The following is a 20,628-nucleotide window of genomic DNA, read 5'->3' on the forward strand; positions in this document are numbered from 1 at the left end:
AGCCAGCCTCCGCGCCTCCATAAGACGGGGGGCGTCCACTGCGTGTAACTAAAACTCGTCTACAGTGGCACAAACATATGTCGCAAGTATGTCCCGACGAGAACGTCCCCCAACCACAACGCTCCGAGCTCGGACCATGAATGAATAGCGACGCGACCAGCCTCGGTTCATCGTTACATCGCCCAGAAAGCCGTCTTCCCGCCCCGTACAATCGAGGAAGGTCGCAAGCAGATGGAGATGGCGATAGCGATACAAGTGTTACCGAGTGGCTGGAACATGTGTGAAAGGTGAGGGGCTATCTGGGGAGGTGTGCTGGGGCGCAAGGCTGTTACTTGCCAGCCTCGCCAAGACGCTAAATGTGTCAACGGTACCTTCCTTGTTGGGATACTTCACCCTAACACGGCAATCTACGATGTCCAATACTTGGGTCAAGCTATATCTCCGATTGCGCTGTCAATGCGTAGCGGCGGCGAGGTAGCGTAGTTGCAAACTACTTTACCTGTCCGATGTCGCCATGGCTTGAGCCGCTTGACCAGAACACCGGTCAGCAGCAATGGGACAACGATACGTGATTCGAGAAGCAAAGACAAAAGAAGAGCTGGATGAGATAACAAACGTTATTTGGGCTGCAAACTACACACCTTACGAGCCGTTTATGCAACTCTTCTTTCCGGTTCTTGGCTACACAACGGCTCATCGCGAAGCTGCCATCGCTGAATCGAAACAACGCATCTGGACGCAGCACCAAGCCGACAACGCCAGCCATTGGTTCTACGCTTTCGATACAGTCACCAAAAAGACTGTTGGTTGTTCGCAATGGGTAATTTCGACATCCAACCCATTTGTCGCAGGCATACCAAAGTTGACCGCGCCTTGGTGGCCCGAAGGCGAACATCGGAGGTTCTGTGAGTCAATTCTCAATCAGGTGTACAGGCCGCGCGCGAATTGGATGACGCGGCCCCATTGTGGTAAGTGGAGCACCTCTTCTTTTCTCCAAACGCGCTATCTTTGGGTTAAAAAATATGATTGTACGAATCAAAGGAATTATCTTCGTTCTGCCGCTGACCTATGATCAGCACTCAATTGGATGGCGGTGAATCCCGCTCATAGAAATCGTGGCGTTGGCTCTCTTCTCATGCATGTTGGCATCACACGCGCTGACGGGCTTGACCTCGAATGTTGGATGGAAGCATCTAGCATGGGCAAGCCGCTTTACGACAAATTCGGTTTCCAGTCTCTGTTGAAGGTTGCTTTTGACAACGAAGACTCGGAGGCAAGTGATGAATGGAGGAAGTGCGCGCATGAGATGACACCTGCGCCAATCTTTGCCATGTGGAGACCGAAGAAATCTAACGGGGCGACTTCTCAAGGAGGCTTTAATCTGCCATGGGCGTTAGGTACTCAGTGATGAGAAGCACTATTCCAGCGGCCCGTATAGGCCATGGTCAGATTATTCGGAGACTGTAGCAGTGCATAGCGGATATGCAATCCAACAAAAGCATGCTATCCCTCGAAGCGGAGGGGTCTCGGAGGTACCGTATTGTGAGAGAACGCGGCTGGGAAAGGGGAGACTAATGAAACATGAGCATGTTACCTTTGGGGGTTTGGAGAACTGGGAGGGAATGTGTACTAGTGGGGTTTCCCACATATTACACTTACCCATAGCACATGAACGCCCGCCAACGAACACACCTAGCACACCTTGTCTGATCCATCGATTTTGTTGCTGTTCATACTCTTCTGCCATGCTGCTGCGTTCTAGCCAGACAATACATATTGACGCACCTTGCATCTTCTACTACCATGCTCCTTGACATTGAGACAGTACACGATTGTACATCGACTGATTGGCAAGTTGGCAGCAATCAATACAGTACTTATGACTGCAATCGATGCAAATGTTGCCGAGCTCTTTTGTCTCTCATCTTCTTCTGCACCTGCAGCATTCCCACAGACAGTTGGGTATCGGTTCTGCACCAGGATCGGGAGTATGATGCAATATCGGGTAGGACGCTTTTTCTTGAGACATGCTAGAGATCGCTTTCGTAGTAGCGTTTGAGAGATCTTCTCGGCAGGTTTGAGAAGCTATTAGTATTGTTGAATTAGGTATAGTCTCTTGTCGCCTCCCAAGCTATCAAAGCCTGGAAGCTGAATCCAGGGAATGTGACGATGTGTTCGATAGCAAACGCGTAAACACGCCCCCGGAGTGGATAGTCGTGGGTAGGCTTTGTCGGCTAGTGATGTGAGCAATTTCAAGTGAAAGTGTGGTACGTCCTGAAGGTAGACAGTGAGGTAAAGCAAAGTGTGAAGAAACATTTGCTGGTCGAAGTGGAATCAATTCCCAACATGTGCAATTGCAAAGCAAAGCGGGAAAATGAAAAAGAACCCACCACTGTGCAACGCTTCAGGCTCTCCCTTGAGGCCAGATACTGGGACTACGTTCTACAAGTCGTGCGTCGCTTGGTCATATCTATACATAGCTTGAGTTGCAGGTATACCCAATAATTGTATATGTACCATTTGGACTTGTGGTGGTTGCTATGTCCATATACTGTTCTTGGTGTGCCTGCTCGCCATCATGGAGGCAAGCATGAACAGACCGTGGGCGGCTACGAATGACTCGCAGAAAGCGGCCAGAGCTGCACTCCTTGGGACGGGTTCTGCGGCGCAGTACACTCACTGCCATCCAGCCTCCAGTTTCTCGATTGCCTCATCCTCAGAAACGACATCAGCCATCTTCGCGTTGATATCGGCAATGTTCGCATCATGGACAGCAGGGGACTTGTCACCACATGCTTCTTCAACGACCTGGTGAAATTGTTAGTGACGTTTACAGCGACTCATGTGTTGCCAAGTCGGTCCACACCATCGGTCGAAACCCATAACACATCGCGTCAAGAGCAGTCGCGCGCACACAACCACTTGTACTGACGCCACAGATTATGACAGTATCGACGTTGAAGAGCTGGAGTTTTGTAGCGAGGTCGGTCGCGAAGAAGGCGGACGGGTAGCGCTTGCAGACAACGACTTCGCCAGCAACAGGCTCTAGTCCCGGAATCCATTTTTCAAGGCCGTTGCCGCAGCCGGTCTGGAACAGCTTCAATAGCGGTACTTTGCTGTAGAAAAGTCCTGCATCCGACATGTCTGGTTCCGTGTATTCGACTCGCGTCCAGATCAACGGCACCTTGCCTTGGCGTGCGGCAGCGACGAGTTTTGCGATGGACGCGGGCGCCGCCGCAGACGCAGGGTTCGATTTGATGTCCAATGGACTGGCGTCGCTCCAGTAGGCGTTACAAACATCGACAAGTAGCAGCGCCGGCCTCTGCCCCCATCCTATTTTTCCGGCGAAGCCTTTTTGATAATCGCGATGAGCTCTCGAGGGCATTTCGTGGTTTGGGACACTAGAGGTGAGTCATGATTAAATTTCCGGCGGAGAAGCGCAAGGACACTATGACAGTAGCGTCGCGCCGCTTGCTATCGCCAGCGTTGAAGGCCATCACCATCGTCGTCCATTCAATTTAAGGCGCAACGTTGACAGTATCAAGCACTGGCGCCGAATGGAGCTTCGGACCAGTTCCGCCAGGGCAATTAGGCGGCTTTCACGCCCCAGGCTGTCGGGAGTAAGCAACCGGTTCCCAGCGGACCATTAATATACCGACATACACTACCCGAGGTATCTTTATTCATTTCGCACCGCCACATGGACACACCCTCGGCGGAACCCATCTCAAAGGCTCTTGTTCCAATGCAATGGCTTGCGGCATTGTCAACTGCCCTGTCAGCATAGCGTTGATCTCTGGTGCACCCGTTACGCGCGTTTGAGGCACTCAATTCACGACCGAAGCTCGACCCCGGACTTGGCACACCACATGATCGGACTTCCCCACATGAGCGCACAGCCGGAGGCCGATGGCTCTCCTTCTCCTAGGACTGCCAATTCAGTCCCCGCCATGGACGCAAAAGAAGGAAGAATAGGAAACGCTTTTGCGTGCGAGCGCTGTCGAAAGCACAAGGTTCGCTGCGTCCCATCTGATACGCCCGCCATTTGCCAGAGGTTTGTTTACCCGACTGTATTTCTGCTCCACATCGAATGACACGTGCCCCAGATGCCAAAAGGCCAGAGTCGAGTGTGTGGAACATGTTGCGCGCAGACGGCCAGCAAAGGCGCGCAGCGATGGCCAAACACCCACCAAACTGCGCGACTTCGACAAGAAGTTGGACAAGTTGTCTGCTATTGTTGCAACAATGGCACCCACTCCAACGCAGTGTAGTCTCCCCTCGGTGGCCACAATCCCTTCGCAGCTGTTAGATTCCTCACAGCAAATGCCGACGCCAACACCAATTGCCGCTCAGCCTGTGTCTATGCCGCCGGCCCCCAGAACTTCTATTCTTCCGGCTCACGCAAATCAATCTGAGACTTCTGCGCCATTCTGGGATTCGATGAACGATACGTTGTCTTACCTTGGTCGACTGGATCCTGTCATCAGATCCATCAGCTTAGTGCATATGCAGATGCTGCTGGATACATACCGTAGCATGGTCGACTTCTTCCCCTTCGTATCATTACCAAGAGAATGCCGCTGCCAGGATCTCTTTCAGAGCCGGCCAATGTTAATGTTTGCCGTGCTGACAGTTTCCTCTTATGATTCCGTCTCGCTTCAGAGAGCGCTGAGCCTGGAGTTCCGCAAAGTGGTTATGGTCCGGATTATGAAAGGTGAAAAGACTCTAGACCTTCTGCAAGGACTCTTGGTCTTCATAGCTTGGCATCACCACTACATGGATGTCCAGGCTGTTTCAATCACTATGCTCCTTCAGCTGTGCTTGGGTATAGCACACGACTTAGGCTTAGACAGCATATCCAGGACTGTGAGGAGTCCTCTACAAAAGGAAAATCCAAGAGATAGGGAAGCCAAGCGGGCCTATTTGGGATGCTACTACCTGTCTTCCAACCTAGGTCTGATGGAGCCCGGAAAGGCAAGGGCTATGTCGCATACCAGTACACTCCGGAACTACGCGTCAGAACTAGCTTCTTCCTGGGAGAACACGTCGGATGCGGTGCTTCCAATACTGACTGATGTCTGCCAATACATGGAAGACGTGGAGGAGACTTTTCGTAATCAATCTGAGCAAGCGGTCGTGGTTCGTACTCAGGTCAAACGATTGAGTGACAAATGGGACAACATCCGGCTTGCGTCCAAGCTGCAAGCAAATGATTTCAGTAAGTAACCATGCCACGATAGGATGCATAGTTACTGATACATCGCTAGCAATATTGCAATGGCTACAGCTTGCAGCACGCATACATCTGTATCGGACCGCTGCTTCCATTGATCTCGTGGATCGCGATAGTACACCCTGGGCTTCAGGCTTCCAGTTATCACTACGCGTTACCTTGGTGCGGTCGACTGAACAATTCCTCGACAACAGCACAAAGCTTCCAACCAAGCATTTCGATTCAGTATCGTTGATCGATTGGCTGAACTTGATAAACACCATCACTAGCTTGAACAAGCTGGCAGTTCATGCTTCACCCATGCCGGGCTGGGATGCTGGTGAATTGCAGATCGCAAAGTCGTTCGACTATTTCCGCGAACAATTGTCTTCGCAAATGCCTCGCCCTCGCGATGCCCAGGACGCCCATGAAGACGCGTTTGAGCGGTTTCGACGTATCACATCGGTGATGAGACTAGCATTACACGATGCAGTTGGCAGGGGAAGCCCAAACGGCAATACGTTTGAACTTGCGACCGGTTCAGGACGGACTGTCTCCCTGCTCCATAACCTAGCTCTTCCTAAGATTAACGGCAATGGCTCTGCCAATGGGGTGGAAAAGCTGCCGAGTTTACGGGACGTAACTCCTTCGCTCGACATCACCAGTAGCGATTTCCACTGGAAGTTTCTCATGGGTGCGGTCTGAACCAAGGTATATCAAAAGCCTTGTGCCCTCGCGTATGGTGGTCTGGCACTGGGTACGAAACATTAATTTCCATCGTCCCGACTCGACACCAATCAGCGCCGATTGCGCTTGCATAAATCTTCGCCGTCTCACCGGACTTCCTATCATGCATCAAACGCCGCACACATCATGCGGCCTCTCTTCGGAGGCATATCCCCCAGACCGGACGATCGGGCATTGTTGACTAGCCAATGGCTCCGTCTCGGTGGTCGCGTCCAGTGTCCGTCCGTGCCGAGGCCCAGTCTGCTGCACGTCACAGGGCAGACTTTCGGACAAAACCCACAGAAAGCCTATTTGCACGCCTCCGATTACTGCATCCAGATGGTGTCCCGAAATTCTTCCGTAGTTCGTTGTTCCAGCGCGGTTTATTTCCGCTTTGATCTTAGCGATGGTCTGCTTTCGCTTTTACATCTCTTGTTCTATCGTTTATATACCCAGCATCAATTACCGCCTCGAGTATATGGTTTCAGTATCCAAAGTGTGTGCAGTTTCTTATTGTCAAAAGTCGGGACCCGAGTTGCAGCCAATTTTTGCTGCGTAAAGCTTTACGCGATAACAGATAAGCGCAAGCCACAGGCGTCGTCACAAGACCTTCTGTACTCCTGGAATCAGCCCAGGCTCTCCAGCTGTATTAGACGTGGAGATGATATATGACAGCATACCATCAGTAGTCATAAGCCAGTTCTTTCGTGTAGATACTTTTGGTCAGCGATCGCTTCGTCGATAGCAAGCTCACTATTCAAGCTTACCAGTCACCGCTTACTTCCTGTGCGTATAGCCGTATCGCCTATTCACCCATCACTTATCTAGGTTAGGCCGGTTCGAAAAAGCGTCAATTTGAGTAGAAACCCACAGCGATCGCCAGTAATGGGCTGTATGTCGAGCAAATCCATTGGAGTAGAGCGCAGTGGAAGCGGCAACTCGATGAAGCTAGCAAAATCTCGTGGCCCTACGCAGACGATGACCAACATCAAAAGGCAAGCACATGCCAAAGTTATGGAAGTAGTGAGGCCGAGCTCGAGATGCGGTGGAAGTCATTCCGGCTGGGCTCATTATGGTGGTGGTGGTGGTGGTGACAGCGGAGGATATGGTGGTGGTGGCGATGGTGGCGGCGGTGGTGGTTGATGCTGTTACTGCTGAGCTCTCTTACATGTTTATCAGAACAATTTGTCGTTATATCGAGATTTCTCTCCAATGGCGTTTTTCTAAAAGTGCGCGTGACGTATACGAGATGTTCATTAATCACCAGAAACTGAGCTGCACGTGTTTGCAATGCATCAGCTGGACCAACAAGTGTGAACACTCTCGAAGTTAGGATAACTAGTTGCTTCACGAATCGAATTTAGCAAAGAAGGGTTCAAATTGCGGAGACGAAAAATTGCTGAAGATGTTTTTATATTGACGAGTAGTGATATTCGAATATCACTGCGGCACAGGAAGACAACATGAAGCAGAATATAAGAAAAAAGGACGGTCTTGAACCATACGTTTACAGTTGCCATCTTGATCTACATTAGAAGGAAAAACTCATCATAATGTTCCTTCATCATTTGCACCCACTCCTGACGCGTATTTTTTCAGTTGCAGACGAGAAGTGACGTTTCTCTACCATGTACAGCACATGAATATACTTGCCTCCCCTTTTCTTTCTCTATCATCGCAAAAGTGTAGTTTGCATATATACTGGTCGAATACACCTCTGAAATCGACTTCAAGAGCTACAAGAAGCTGAAAGTCGGAGGAAGTCTTTCCCCCCTGTCAACCTCAGCTATCTGGTAGAATCGTATTGTTCTCGCCACGAATGGGCTTGTTGCCTATAAATACAGCTACGCGACGCCCTTTGCTGTCATACCTTTGCTCAAAATTGCTCTTCCTGACAGATATCTATGTTGAATGTCCTCAACACTCAACCATTCGTACTACCCAACTGTACTAGACCTCACTTTACTTTTGATTGAGGACAGCTTGAACAGTACGTACGGGTGCAAGGAACAGTCAACAACTAAAGATTGAGGATGGGTGCCATGGCCAGCAAAACGACACGCTGCGGGAGATAAGAGAGATGGTTTGGAAGCAAACGGAACTTGTAATGTTCTTAACCTTTTTATTGATGCGAATCTGACTTAGGGTATCATTGCGCCGTTGCTGCTTTGACAGCACTCTATTTTTGAACTGCCCATTTCACCTGTTGGAGGTTCCCATGGCCTTCTATGCCTTGTTTTGTCGCCTTTGTCCTGATGAATATGCTACAACCCTCCTCTCTTGTTCCAAAGCGTACCATTACGACGTACCTTACCGTATCATGCGGAACGGATGGCCTTCAGTACTGAACACCCAGCTATCCAAGCTTGCAACCTCGACATCCGAGAACGTGAGCCAGAGGTATTTTAATGTTTCCGCTGCCCAGAAGCTTTCTTGCATGTCTACCCACCTATCCTCACCCTTGGTATGCGTATCGTAAACGTCAGCAAGTTGTGCGTAGCCGAATGGCGCTTTACAATGCTTTTCCATGGCTGAGAAGGCTTCCCAGGCCCATTGACGGTACCGTTGATCGCCCGTCATGCGCCATGCGTAAAAGAGACTTTCCACATACTCGGGCCGGCCTTTGTATGCTGGTTCCAGCGACCAGATGCCGCTCTTCATGGCCTCTCGCTCTTGACGTGCGGTTTCTGGGACAAAGTGCGGATCGTCGTATCCGAACTTGGGTATCCAGGCCCAGGTCTCAGGACCGATCTCCGTAGGTGTCGAGGCATACGAGTGGCGGCAGCCCTCGAGGAGCGCGAGCGCGAAGGTTCGGAGGTAGGGTTGGTCGTAAAGTCGGGAGGCGAGGAGAATGGTACCAGGTGCGAAGCAGGCGAGGTGTCCTTGCTGATTCTCGTACAGCTTGTCGTTATGGCGCCCGATGTACAAGTGCTGCATGTAGTGATCAGGTGCAGGTGCGGACCGGGAACTGAGATGCTTGCGTAGGGAGTAGGCTGCGTCGGTAAAGCGTCGCTTGTACGTGTCGATATGAGGATCTGTCCGAGGGGCCAAGAGTGTCATCTTGACAAGGTATTCGTAGTATGAATCATGCCCACCGTCCCAGTGCCTTTGGCGACCCACTGGCTCGCCTGTCATGATATCAATGGGCGCGTCGACCATACCAGCCCACGGTGTCTTCCAGTTGGACCACACTAGGGGTGCCCATGCATTTGTCGAGTTCTGCGTATAGATGGGATCGCCAGTCAATCTGGTCAGGATGCGGTTCTCGAGTATGGAGGAGCCGGTCCGCGCAGGGCCTATGGCGGGATGCTCGTCGTAGCCGTGTTTTGCTGGGTCGTCGCTGAAGACCCAAGAAGGGTCTGGTTCGCCCTGTTCTGTGTCGAAATCAACACGGGGCCACGGCATGCCTGTGGGGGTATCGTATGCTGGGGCAAGCTTCCCGGCTAGAGTGACAGCATGCTCGAGTACAAGATCGCGTGCCTCTTCGCTCAGTATATCCTCTGGGATGAGCCCAACGTCGTACATGTCCACAATAGACAAGAGCCCGCCCAAGTATCGTATTGTGGTTTCAAAAGGGTCGACGAGGTCCTTCACTTCGGTGAAGTCGATAGCCAGTATATGCTCCAAAGAATGCGCCAGCTCGTCCCATAGTCCCATCAGGGCCAGGGTGCTCGCCGAGTCCACGATGAAAGCACCCCACCCATTTCTGGACGAGGAATTGCCTCCCGACACAGGGAGAATGTCGTCACAGCCCCAGGCGTTCTCCTTGTACTTCCAGAAGGTATATTTCATGGCATCCCGCACGCTCTTCGCCCGTGCCTCTTCGGCCTTGCCTGTTCCATTCCAGTCTGCATGCTGGATCTGTGCCCCAAACGCCGGTATACCTCTGTCTCGAACGGTCGGGTTCTGGAACTCTTTGATGACGAGGTACAGTGTGATGACGATGATGGCTGCGAGGAGCTTGAACGACGACTCGGGATTGCGCTCGAATTTCGACTTGCCCCAGCGGCGGAAGCCGGGCATAGTTGGAGAGTGGTAGGAGCCTTATGGTGCTGCCGGATGCGCTCAACAAGCGGGTGGTAATAGCGCGCACATCTGTTCTCAAGGTGCGGAGCTGGTGCGGAGGTGCGGCAATCGATGTCCAACGTCCCAAGCTATCATGCCAGGCTTGGCTCCAAAGGAACGACCTGCGCGTGGGAAAAGAATACAGGCTTTTCTATATGGTCGATCGTGATTTCAACATGCGCTAGGTGCATGGGAACGATATGGTTGTGTCGCGCTCGAGTCTGAGAGTTCCTCTAGGCTTGGCATTGACCCTCTATGCGTCGTCATCCCCAACTCTGTGACACCACTGCAGCGCAGTTGCACATCCTCATCCTTGACATGTCCGTCTGGCAGTACGTGCACGTTATCATCGTGTAATTCTATACGACTAACACTCACATAGATGGTTCAAGGGCATACCGCCCAAGACGCGCATGATGATTGGCGTCGGTGTCATGGCGTACGCGGGCGCTGGTCTATACATATCCGACAAGGCTGAAGAGAAATTTGGCCTTGTTCCGACCGACAAGGATAGGGAAGAGCTGCGGGACGCACTGCCCAAGATCACGCCCGTCGGGAAGTGAAATCCTGAACAGGCCTTCTCATTCGCGCCCAAAAACAGGGCAGCAAACCAAAACAAGTCATCGTCTTCTCGGCATGTTGCGGCAAAAGGTAAGTTTGCTATACTCCCACATGCTGTGAGTGAGAGTCTGATCACACCTAGATGACAAAGAGTGGCTTCAACACATCTTTAGCATAGGTCTACACGAGTCCTTCGTCTCATCACTACAGAGCACCCTGTGAGCCATCACATGTTCAGGTCTCAATCAAACCGAAAACGACCAACAAGTTCGTTATTATCTTGCAATGTTGTACAAGCTACTGTACATATGAAGCCTGATGTCATCTTTGTGTGCATCGAAAGAAAGACAAACAAGCAAACTGCTCTATCACGTCCTGGCGCTTTTACTCCTTTCCTTTCTTCCAATGCTCAGGCCATTTCGCTTTGTCCTGACTATAATCCGGCAAACCAATCTTTTTTCGTGAGTATAATTTTGCATTCAGAAAATTTCTTAAGCCCGCATCATTGTTAGGGTACAGACCTTTGATCATACCTTGATTGTTGTCTACCATCTTTCTCCATTCCTTGATCTCTGCTCTACTTGTTTCGGAAAAAGACTCCTCGGTCGCCCATTCTCGAAATGTGCCATTGAATATGCACTCGAGGTAGATGCGTGCACTGATTGGATCAATCAACTTCCTCCCAGAGTCGAGCAGCGGAGCTTTCTTCTTTTCAGGTACGCTCGCAAGCCAGAGGGGTAGCTCGGAATCTTTCATCGTTAGAAAGTCTGGTCTTGACGGCTTGAGTCTTTTCGCTGCGGGTGCATCGGCGTTGTCCTTTACATGCTTCCGCTTAATAGAAGTATCCAGGCCTGATGCTTGCTCACTTGGTTTTTTAGGTTGTGGTGGGATCAGATCGTTTTCTTCGGCCTCATCTTCGTAACCAAAGATGTCATCACCATCCTCACCATCCAAATTGTCGTTGCCGAGTTTTGTACCCGCTTCTAATGTTGCTTGATCTATTGTGTTTCGCTCTGCGAAGTCTTTCAGGTAGCTCGGAGGGTAATGATCCATACTTCCCTGTAACGAGATGTCACTTATGTCTTTGACGCTATCTTGCAGCATCGCAGCTACATGTTCGATCTCCACACTGTGGCTATCCTTGAATAGTGGAGCCTTTTCCCGCCAAGACCGAAGTTGCGTTCGGGATAATTCATCGAAACCACCGAATAGCTTTTGGAGAACAGCTTTCTGACCCCACGTATTCATCAAGCTCGTACGAGTTTTAATGCTGGACGGAAGCCGATCGACCCACTGTTGAACCTCCTCGCTTGTCATAGGCTCGAAGTTTGGGATATGTTCTGGAAGTAAGACCCCATATATCACATTAAAGGTCGCTTGCTCGGAGGACGGAGACTTACTTGGAGGCTTTGAAGGCTCCCTTGACTTCGTAGGAACCTGGGTTCCTTGAGGCCCTTGTGCCGAATTCTTTTTGTTAGAACGGAAACTTTCTTGAATCGCCTTCTGCAGATCTTCGTTCGCTTCATCACTGTTTTCTCTATCATCGTCGCTATTACCGTCGCTGTCGCTGTCGCTGTCGCTGTCGTCATCGTCATCGTCATCGTCATTGTCATCGTCATTGTCATCGTCATCAAGCCCCTTCTCTGAATTGCCGTTATGGCCACGTTCAGGTGGAGGTGGCTTGCTTCGATTAAAGAAATTGATTCCAACCAACAGATCGACAGTGCTAGGATAGTTGAGAATCTTCAAAATGCGCGTACTCAACATGTACGGCAATACATCATCTCCTAGGTTGCTGTCCGCCACGCCCCGAATAATCTCCTGTATGCGCTTGCGCGATGCTAATGAGTTAAAGGCCATGGCTTTCCCGTGCCTCTGCCTGTGTTTGTACCTAAATATACCGTAGAGTCCATCCGCACATGTGAGAAATTTCGGGTGATCGAGTATATATTCAAGCATAGCGAACACCCATGGTCCACACGCTGAGCCTTGATCGAACTTATAGCTATTTTCTTCGGTGTCGTCGGGGACATATTTGAGTGTTGCTGCTGTGAATTGCCCTCGCTTGAGATTCATAACTTTCTCGTATCCACAGAGAATCTTACCAGCAACCCACCCTGTAGTATGCATTTGCGTTATACGCCACTTGCCCTTGCGGTTCTTCTTAACTTCCAGATGGCCGTCTAGCCATCTGGCATCGTTTTTCTGCTTGTCAATTATCATGAAGCCCCAATGTCTACCGCCGCCAGGTATTGACCTTTTGTCTGCGCTAATCATACCATCCGTCACGGGAACAACGATCCATCGCACGTTTTCTTTCTTCATAGCAGCATGACATTCGGTCGAAAGATCATTTTTCTCAAACTCGTCCTTGTCACACATACACTGACCTATGAGGGCCAGGCTGATGGCGGAACTTGATGGCACAATGACTATATCGCTTCGTTCCTTCAGTTCATTTGTCAAGATGACTGAGGCCAGTTCCAACGCATTGTTGTCTAGCCAACTATTGTCAGAGTCCGTAGATTGAGTTGCAACGATTTTGATGAATTCATCTATTTTGAGCGCAAGAGGATTTCCCAGATGATTGTAGTCGATGTAAATTTCCTTGAGCCATTTGTTGATAATATCTTCCCTGGTTTTTGACGGGTGCGAAGCGGGTGGTGGGTCATCTCTGCCAGTGTTTCTGGTGGTTGGAGGGTGTTCACTGTTGTCGCTAGACATGATTGGCACCTTATGGTTTGCTGTTGGCAGATAAGGCCTTGAGATCTGGAAGAGCTGTGGACGGCCACAAATACAAGTTGCACACTAGAGTCATATGTACCATCTCCTCCAGATCAATGAACAAAGCCAAAGACGAGTAAGGAGAGGAATTGATGTAAGTGACAAAGACATAAGAAAGCAAGTGACTGCTTCCTTTGTTCAGTAACACCGACTCCATCGTTGTTCAAGTCTCTTTCACACCAGTTTTGCCAAGAAGGTAGCATCGCTCTTGTACGCGCTGACGGGCAACCAATCAACGCATGTCCCCAAATCATTCGAGTACTCCATTGCAACAATTGGTCACTCGTTAGTCAGCCTGGCTGTTATGGAGAGGAGACATATCATCGGACTGTGGAAGAAGCTGAACATTTGGAAGCGCTTGTAATGTGGCCAGTGAAATCTACAGTTCATCACATGAGTCTTGGCTACAGGACCAAATCTACGATGATTGTACCTAGAAGTTGAGAGACCGATGAGTACCTATCCCCGCTGCCTGCTTGTCGAGTATCACTTTTTTCAGGGTTGTTTATCTCCACTGTCTGACATCTGGCTCCCCACCCCGCCTCTATACGGGTCTTCAGGATCTGCGAAGGGATTTGTCAGAACTTCTTGATCCTCACACGGCCTCTGCCGCCACCTTTCAGTTCTGGACTGGCTGTCTGAGCCTGGGGTAGCATCTATGAACGTGATGCCGAAGTTGTTCATCCGAATAGGGCCTGCCCGAGTGCCGAGGCCAGCAGATGGTAGATCACGGTGGTTGTCAGTGTGGGTAGTGGATGAAGGGTTGCTAAGATCGTCTAGTCTAATCGACTGTTGCGCATCGGCTCGTTGGTTCATGTACGCGGCGACGAGAGCGAATGCGAAGTAGGCGACCATGCTGCTGCTGGTAAGCTGAGGACCTAGTGATTCGAGTCCACGTGGTATTTCAAACTTACCATAACGCTCCCAGCATTCCCAAGATCTCACATCCTCGTACGATACCCTTTGCCCATCGGCTCTGCCCTTCCAACACATTCATTGTCTTGTCATATTGCCAGCACGTATCGTAGCTGTCGTCGATTTTGTTGCTAGGAAAGCTATCTAGCCAAATAGCACCTAGAGTAACCAAGGGGAAATAGATCGAGAAGCCCATAGACCAGAGCATGCCAGCACGATTGGAGATGCGCGCGGACCGGTAGTGGCTTCGAAGCAGGAGTAAAAGGTCAACAACCAGCAGTAGAGGGTTGAAAACGAGGATCGCGATTATTGTACTATGGAGACATTGATTAGCATCTCCTCGTGCTTATAGCAGTAGAATAGATGAACAAGACAACCTACAATGTCCCACCAATGGCTCTAGCACTCAAATACTCAGGCCCTGACAGACCTTCTCCATTTTCTTGAGCTCTCTCCAGGTTGAAGGCCTTGTCCAAGTTTGCATAGGTAAGCGGCAAGCTCTTGATTTCCGTCTGGAATACGAAGTCCGATGGTCTGGACCCTAGCCCAAAGCCGTTGAAGTCCAGATCTCTCGTGCTGCCCACGTTCCAGCACTGAACCTCGCGGTGTGAGCTAAGCAACCAGTGTGCCATGGCGGCGCAGAGACCGAACTGTGCTACAGCGATGAGTATAGACAGAGCAAGGAGTATATCGGTTGCGGATCTGGTGCTGTTAGGCCAGCGTGTGGATTTTGCACGAACGAACATGAAGAAGCACAATCGTATCTTCTCCCACGAGGTACTTCGTGCCATACTGGTCGGGGTGGATGTCTGTACGGTGTTGTGTAGTTTCAAATCAATGTCGTGAACACTGGAAAGGGTGATGAACGGCGATGGCAGGAGAGCAGGAATGCTTCAAGGGCAGTGGCAGGCTCTCAGATTCTCAGGGTCGTACTGTTATCTGGTAGCGGTTCGATGAGTACCGTGGGTGCAAGGTCGGGAGCGAGGGGGGTCCATGATGTGATTCCCTCTTTTAGGAGAGATGTGTCTGGATTAGATGCTCCATACAATTGTAGGGTGTCGCATTTTCGAGAGGAAGCGACGATAGTTGTTCAGTGATCAACGAGCCACGTGGTAAGTAAACGAGGGAAGAGCGACTGGTAAGAAGGTATCAACTTGGATTTGCAGCTACATAGAAACATCGGGCGCGGGGGGTAACAAAAAACAAAAAGGCTCGTGACAGTGAAAAGGAGATTAATCGTATCCAAGAGGTATTTCAGTTTACATGCGGCTGCGATAGGGCCTAGGCACAGCCGATTGGAAAAGCCTATCCGGCAGCCTATTTCCGTACTGATCGAACCGGTAATCCTCCTTTTGTTCGATCCACATCTGCCCGCATGTCAGCCTCATGCTAACATCTAGAGCTTGCTACCGTAACGGGGCGGGTAGCCAGTGTTGTAACCACTCACCTCACGTTCGGCGTACTGCCTGTCCAACGGCACTGGTTGTGGATTTAGTATTTCTTCGTCGCCAAAGCCCGCGTCTCCTTGAAACCTACGCGAATAATGGGCTGCGCCGATGGGTTGCGGTGCACCGTACTCGGCGTACCCACGGGGGGCGTACTGACCTGGGCGTTGGTTGGCGCGCGCATTGCTCTGCATCCAGGAGTCGCGCTCGGGAAGACGGTCCTCGAACGATTCAGGGCGGCGGCCGAGGGGCTCAGGGAAGGGACGGGTCTGGTTGTAGTTGCCTTGGGTCTCAATAGGGTACTGCGAGCGGTAGTGGTCTTGCTGCTCGAAGCGCTCGTCATACTGAGTCTCGTAACGAGCATCGCGGCCTTGGTGTTCAAAGTGAGCGTCGTAACGGGGAGCGGGACCGCGGTCGTCGTAGTGTTGGGGTCCGCGCTCGCGCTCATCGATGTACACGTCGCGACGCTCCTCGTAGTGGGCTGCAGGATGACGGTCGCGCTCAACCCAGACATCGCGGTGTTCCTCTACATGACGAGGCGGCGCACCGTCACGCTCGACCCAGACTTCGCGGTCGATGTGCGTCGTGTGCGTCGGCTGAGGCTGAGGCTGGGCCTGGGGCTGGGGAGGTTCCTGGTGGATGTCGATGTCGATATGAGTTTCCTTCTTGGACTTGGGCTTATGTGGCTCCTCGTACGGCTCCAGAGCAGTCAAGTAGCCGAGCACCGCACTGAGACTGGCTTGCGCGATGTTGAGCTCCTTCTCTCTGTTCTCCAGCTTCTCCTTCTCGCTGAGCAGCCAGTAGACGCGGTGCCTGACACCGATACGGCGACCGTCCTGGATATCGCCAGCGACGCGCTCCGTGTGCGGCGTGATGTTCTCGAGAGCGCCGCGCACATCGCGCATGCATCCGTAGACCCATTTGGACTTCTCAGGGTTGGCTTCGAGGATGTCGTGGATCTCGCGGATGGAGAGAAGACGTCTCACTTCATCAAGGTCGGATTGGACGCGGCCAATGATGCGCACATAGACTGCATTGGAAGGACCGACGTCGCGGACGCGTTTGGCCTTGTTGAGGAATTCGGCAAGCTTGTAAGCACCTCCAAGGGCACCAGCGGCAGCACCGAGGGTGAGAATCTCTCCTTTAACCATGACGGGCGGTGTGAGGATAGCTCCAGGGAGCTACCGGCAAGGTGATGGTGATGGTTCAATTGAGTGAATGAGGGCCTGCGTCTCTGCCTGTACCTGGCGCGAGCATCCCGCGCAGGTTCAACCGGCTGCGAAAGTGGGGATAGACGCTTTGGTGAGTTTGTGAGGAGAGCAGAGTTGTTGTCCGTCAGCTACTCAGGGCAGCCTTGACAGGGGCCGATGATGTTTAGTGTTATTCGGGGGCTGGGTGCTAGCCACATGGGGGCCGACTAGCTGCAGCTCATCACTCCTCGCGACCAGTCCGAGGTCCTTCCTCCCCCATAGCTCCACCCGCGAACATGTGGCTTCCATCGCTTGCAACCGACGAGCTGATCATGTTCACCAAGCAGATCCAAAGCGGTCAAGAGAGACACTTTGACCTTGCATCAAGAGAGCTTTCTCGGCGCTGTAAACAACATCTAAACAACATCTCCACGTCGTGTTTACTCCATCTTTGATACGCGCCTGGATCATCCCAGCTCGACTTGTCAGCTCCACCGCGACAACGCACCGACCAGCCCTGAAACCTGATTGTCAAAACCTTCGCTTTATTTACCGTATTTCCCGATGAACGCACGAACTTTAGGGTCGCTCAAGCTTAGTTCGCTACCTTCTGCATCCAGCAACTCGCGGTCCTTGTTCTCAAGCTCAAGCTCCATTGCCTTCAGTTGCGCGTCCAACTCTGGGTTCATCAAGCTAGCCTGCTGGAATGGCGCGTGCTTATATAGCGCGCTCAAAATAGCCCTCAGATCTGTGTCTGCTTTGCTGGATCGCTCAGCGAGTCCGTCATGAATCGATGTCGCCGTAGATTCGTAGTGATCTTGAAGCTTCTTGCCCCGCTTCAGTTGAGCTTGCTGCAGAATATCTTGTAAGCTTTCAATGTTATCCTGACTGAAAGATATGCCTGCGTGACGAAGCGCATCTTGAAGTGCTACCGGAAGCTCAAGCGTCGATGTAGGCTTGAGCTTGACCATGGGAGTAAAAGCGGAGGTGCTGGAGTTCATGCGTTTCAATCCGGGTGTCGCAACCAGTGCCTGAGTCTCTGGTGTGCGCTTCGCTGCCGCTGCCTGGACGTGCGCAAGTGCTTGTTGGAACTCGTCAGTATCTTGCGTTCCAGTGTTGATTATGCCGAGACGTTTGCCCATGTATTCGAGTGTTGAGAGCACCTGGCTTGTTAGCAATAGTCCAATGTCTCTTGGGATGTTACTCACATAGTTGAGCCACGCAGTTCGCGCTTGTGTTCTGTCTCTGTCTTTACGCTCCTTCATTTCAGTCATCGGCTTGCGTATCTCATGCTCGACAACCATTTCAGCGACGGATGCGATTTCAGAGTGTAGCTCTTCCAGTTCAGCTTGCAGGGCGACCTTTCTCTCTTTAAGATTGGCCTCTGCTTCCTCCGAAAGACCGTTCTGGGAGTTTGCTAATGCGTTGGTGAGAAACACAGTGTCCACTCGAGCTTTGATCTCTGCAGCACGAAAGGAAATAATCGCCTTGCACCACTGCTCTATCGACTTCTCGTCTTCGCTGACTTCAGGCTCAGTGACGATCTGAGACACTAGCTTAGGGAGTCGGCTTAAGACCTGATCGTCTGACGTGAAGCGTTCTGAGAGGTAGCTTTTCAGTGTTGACTTGTCAGAATCAATCTCGCGCTGAGCATCGTCCATCTGCTCTGTGACGGATGCAAGTACATCATCGACCTATGCGTATTAGAAGAGTTGAGTTTGTAATTTGTCACAACATACAGAGACGTCTAGACGAGTTTTTTCTTGTCCTTCCTTCCTTCTCCGCTCGTTTCTTGCATGTTCGACATCCAAATTGGGCTTTTCAAGAGCTTTCAACTTCATCAGAGCATCTTTCTGTGCCTCCAAAACTTTGGACTGCTCCTCAATCGCAGTAGTGGAGCTTCTCAATGATTCAACTGCTGCAGCAATTTCATGATCCAAAATGGGTCGGATGGGTTCACCCTCGCTTTCGTACTGGTGCAAAAGGCCCTTCTTCTTGAGAGTCTGGTACCTAGACTCAGTCAGCAAAAGCCCGTATAATCAGAGTTTGGACTCACAATTCTAGCTCTTCTTTACTGAGCAGGGTGTCCTCGTGTAGGTACTCCTCAACCCACACCGCAGCTTCGTGCTTGGTCTTCACATCCTCGAAACCTAAGAGGATGTTATCGAGATCAACTTTGAGACCTCGCTCTTCGACTACGTTTAGCAAATGATGAGCTGCTTGTTCTTCCGCCATTCTATCAGAGAGTGTGTTCCAGTGTCGGTGTTTTGTGGCAGATTCGAATGCAGTTAGGTCGGGAGCATTCGATACGGTGAGCCGCAAGAGCCACTTGCGCAGTCGCGGTTTTGGGAGATCCTGACGCGCCTCGCGACTTTCACTTGAACGTTACACCACAGCACCCAAATACATACATACAAATCTCCGACCCGCAGTAAAAATGCCTCCGAGCGCGCTAGAGCCCGTCATAACTCCCGAGCCTCCCAAAGACACCACGAAGCAGAGTACACCGCCACCCAGCAACCCCGCGCACGAGGAGCACCAATACCTCTCTCTGATCCGCGATATACTCGAAAATGGCGAGCATCGCCCAGACAGGACGGGAACCGGCACACGCGCAATTCCTTTTCCCGCACAAATGAAGTTCGCATTATCGCGACCTTCGAGCAACCCTACACAGCCACCAGAACTCATCCTGCCCCTCCTCACAACGAAAAGAGTATTCACTCGTGCCGTAATTGGCGAGTTGCTATGGTTTGTCGCAGGTAGTACACACAGCAAGTCTCTCTCAGACGCTGGTATCAAGATCTGGGACGGCAACGGCAGTCGGGAGTACCTCGACAAGGTGGGCCTAAACCACTACGAGGAAGGCGAACTAGGCCCAGTATACGGCTTTCAGTGGCGGCATTTTGGCGCCGAGTACAAGGGACATGCAGAGGATTACACAGGCCAAGGTGTCGACCAACTAGCTGAGATAATCGACAAGTTGAAGAACAAGCCCTACGACCGGCGCATCATACTGAGCGCATGGAACCCCGCAGATATCAAGAAGATGGCCTTGCCACCTTGCCATATGTTTGCACAATTCTATGTTTCCTTCCCGGGACACAAGCAAGGTGAAGAACGACCAAGAGGCGTCCTACATTCCCTCCTCTACCAGAGATCCTGCGATATGGGTCTCGGTGTACCTTTCAACATCGCTTCCTACGCACTTCTCACCCACATGCTAGCTCATGTGTGCGACCTGACGCCCGGTACATTTACACATACAATGGGAGACGCACACGTATACATCGACCACATAGATGCGCTGAAGGTGCAGCTGGAGCGCGAACCGCGAGAGTTCCCTACACTCAAGATCAACCGAGAGATTGGGGGCAGCATCGATGGTTGGAAAGCCGAAGAATTTGAGGTCCTGGATTACAAACCACATGCCGCTATATCCATGAAGATGAGTGTATAGTTCTTCCCAGTGGGCAGCTTAGTACATATGAAACATCTGATGAATGCGAGAGTACGTCCCATTGCCTGCTAGAGCAGCTACACTATATGTTGCATAGGTCTCATGCACTACGTATATTCTCTATATTTCTGCCTTATCTTCGGAGATGAACGAGGAGAGTTTGATGTTAATCTCGCCCTAGCAGTGCGACTTCCAGATCATGATCTCACGTCACCCTGAGCCTAATCAGACGTAAAGCTAGATGATGATGACTATTGTCATATTATGCGT

At 51.2% G+C, this 20,628-nt stretch overlaps 10 protein-coding genes across 10 annotated transcripts; 5 read left to right on the top strand and 5 right to left on the bottom strand.

Moving 5' to 3' along the window:
• Nucleotides 1-553: 553 nt before the first annotated feature.
• GT037_001291 (gnat family acetyltransferase) lies at nt 554-1,408 on the top strand (the record flags this gene model as incomplete). Its single annotated transcript, XM_038926338.1, has 2 exons — nt 554-905; nt 1,077-1,408. The coding sequence occupies 2 exons, from the start codon at nt 554-556 to the stop codon at nt 1,406-1,408; spliced, it is 684 nt and encodes a 227-aa protein (XP_038792194.1).
• Nucleotides 1,409-2,676: 1,268 nt separating this feature from the next.
• On the bottom strand, nt 2,677-3,385 carry GT037_001292 (uncharacterized protein; the record flags this gene model as incomplete). The annotated part of the gene is made up of 2 exons (XM_038926339.1): nt 2,677-2,808; nt 2,933-3,385. The coding sequence occupies 2 exons, from the start codon at nt 3,383-3,385 to the stop codon at nt 2,677-2,679; spliced, it is 585 nt and encodes a 194-aa protein (XP_038792195.1).
• A 502-nt stretch (nt 3,386-3,887) lies between these two features.
• On the top strand, nt 3,888-5,917 carry GT037_001293 (uncharacterized protein; the record flags this gene model as incomplete). Its single annotated transcript, XM_038926340.1, has 3 exons — nt 3,888-4,054; nt 4,107-5,218; nt 5,268-5,917. The coding sequence occupies 3 exons, from the start codon at nt 3,888-3,890 to the stop codon at nt 5,915-5,917; spliced, it is 1,929 nt and encodes a 642-aa protein (XP_038792196.1).
• Nucleotides 5,918-6,823: 906 nt separating this feature from the next.
• GT037_001294 (uncharacterized protein) lies at nt 6,824-7,081 on the top strand (the record flags this gene model as incomplete). The annotated part of the gene is made up of 1 exon (XM_038926341.1): nt 6,824-7,081. One exon carries the CDS (start codon nt 6,824-6,826, stop codon nt 7,079-7,081), a length of 258 nt encoding a protein of 85 aa, XP_038792197.1.
• Nucleotides 7,082-8,248: 1,167 nt separating this feature from the next.
• GT037_001295 (glycoside hydrolase family 47 protein) lies at nt 8,249-9,961 on the bottom strand (the record flags this gene model as incomplete). The annotated part of the gene is made up of 1 exon (XM_038926342.1): nt 8,249-9,961. One exon carries the CDS (start codon nt 9,959-9,961, stop codon nt 8,249-8,251), a length of 1,713 nt encoding a protein of 570 aa, XP_038792198.1.
• A 297-nt stretch (nt 9,962-10,258) lies between these two features.
• Nucleotides 10,259-10,566, top strand: GT037_001296 (ankyrin and het domain-containing protein; the record flags this gene model as incomplete). Its single annotated transcript, XM_038926343.1, has 2 exons — nt 10,259-10,335; nt 10,386-10,566. The coding sequence occupies 2 exons, from the start codon at nt 10,259-10,261 to the stop codon at nt 10,564-10,566; spliced, it is 258 nt and encodes an 85-aa protein (XP_038792199.1).
• A 382-nt stretch (nt 10,567-10,948) lies between these two features.
• Nucleotides 10,949-13,288, bottom strand: GT037_001297 (uncharacterized protein; the record flags this gene model as incomplete). The annotated part of the gene is made up of 1 exon (XM_038926344.1): nt 10,949-13,288. One exon carries the CDS (start codon nt 13,286-13,288, stop codon nt 10,949-10,951), a length of 2,340 nt encoding a protein of 779 aa, XP_038792200.1.
• A 555-nt stretch (nt 13,289-13,843) lies between these two features.
• Nucleotides 13,844-16,859, bottom strand: GT037_001298 (uncharacterized protein; the record flags this gene model as incomplete). Its single annotated transcript, XM_038926345.1, has 5 exons — nt 13,844-14,204; nt 14,263-14,577; nt 14,645-15,112; nt 15,593-15,630; nt 15,711-16,859. The coding sequence occupies 5 exons, from the start codon at nt 16,857-16,859 to the stop codon at nt 13,844-13,846; spliced, it is 2,331 nt and encodes a 776-aa protein (XP_038792201.1).
• Nucleotides 16,860-17,443: 584 nt separating this feature from the next.
• Nucleotides 17,444-19,133, bottom strand: GT037_001299 (uncharacterized protein; the record flags this gene model as incomplete). The annotated part of the gene is made up of 4 exons (XM_038926346.1): nt 17,444-18,061; nt 18,107-18,592; nt 18,638-18,908; nt 18,955-19,133. The coding sequence occupies 4 exons, from the start codon at nt 19,131-19,133 to the stop codon at nt 17,444-17,446; spliced, it is 1,554 nt and encodes a 517-aa protein (XP_038792202.1).
• Nucleotides 19,134-19,335: 202 nt separating this feature from the next.
• Nucleotides 19,336-20,358, top strand: GT037_001300 (bifunctional dihydrofolate reductase-thymidylate synthase; the record flags this gene model as incomplete). Its single annotated transcript, XM_038926347.1, has 1 exon — nt 19,336-20,358. One exon carries the CDS (start codon nt 19,336-19,338, stop codon nt 20,356-20,358), a length of 1,023 nt encoding a protein of 340 aa, XP_038792203.1.
• Nucleotides 20,359-20,628: the final 270 nt, after the last annotated feature.

This window comes from Alternaria burnsii (assembly GCF_013036055.1).
Source record: "Alternaria burnsii strain CBS107.38 chromosome Unknown 705, whole genome shotgun sequence".
Taxonomy (NCBI): Eukaryota; Fungi; Ascomycota; class Dothideomycetes; order Pleosporales; family Pleosporaceae; genus Alternaria; species Alternaria burnsii.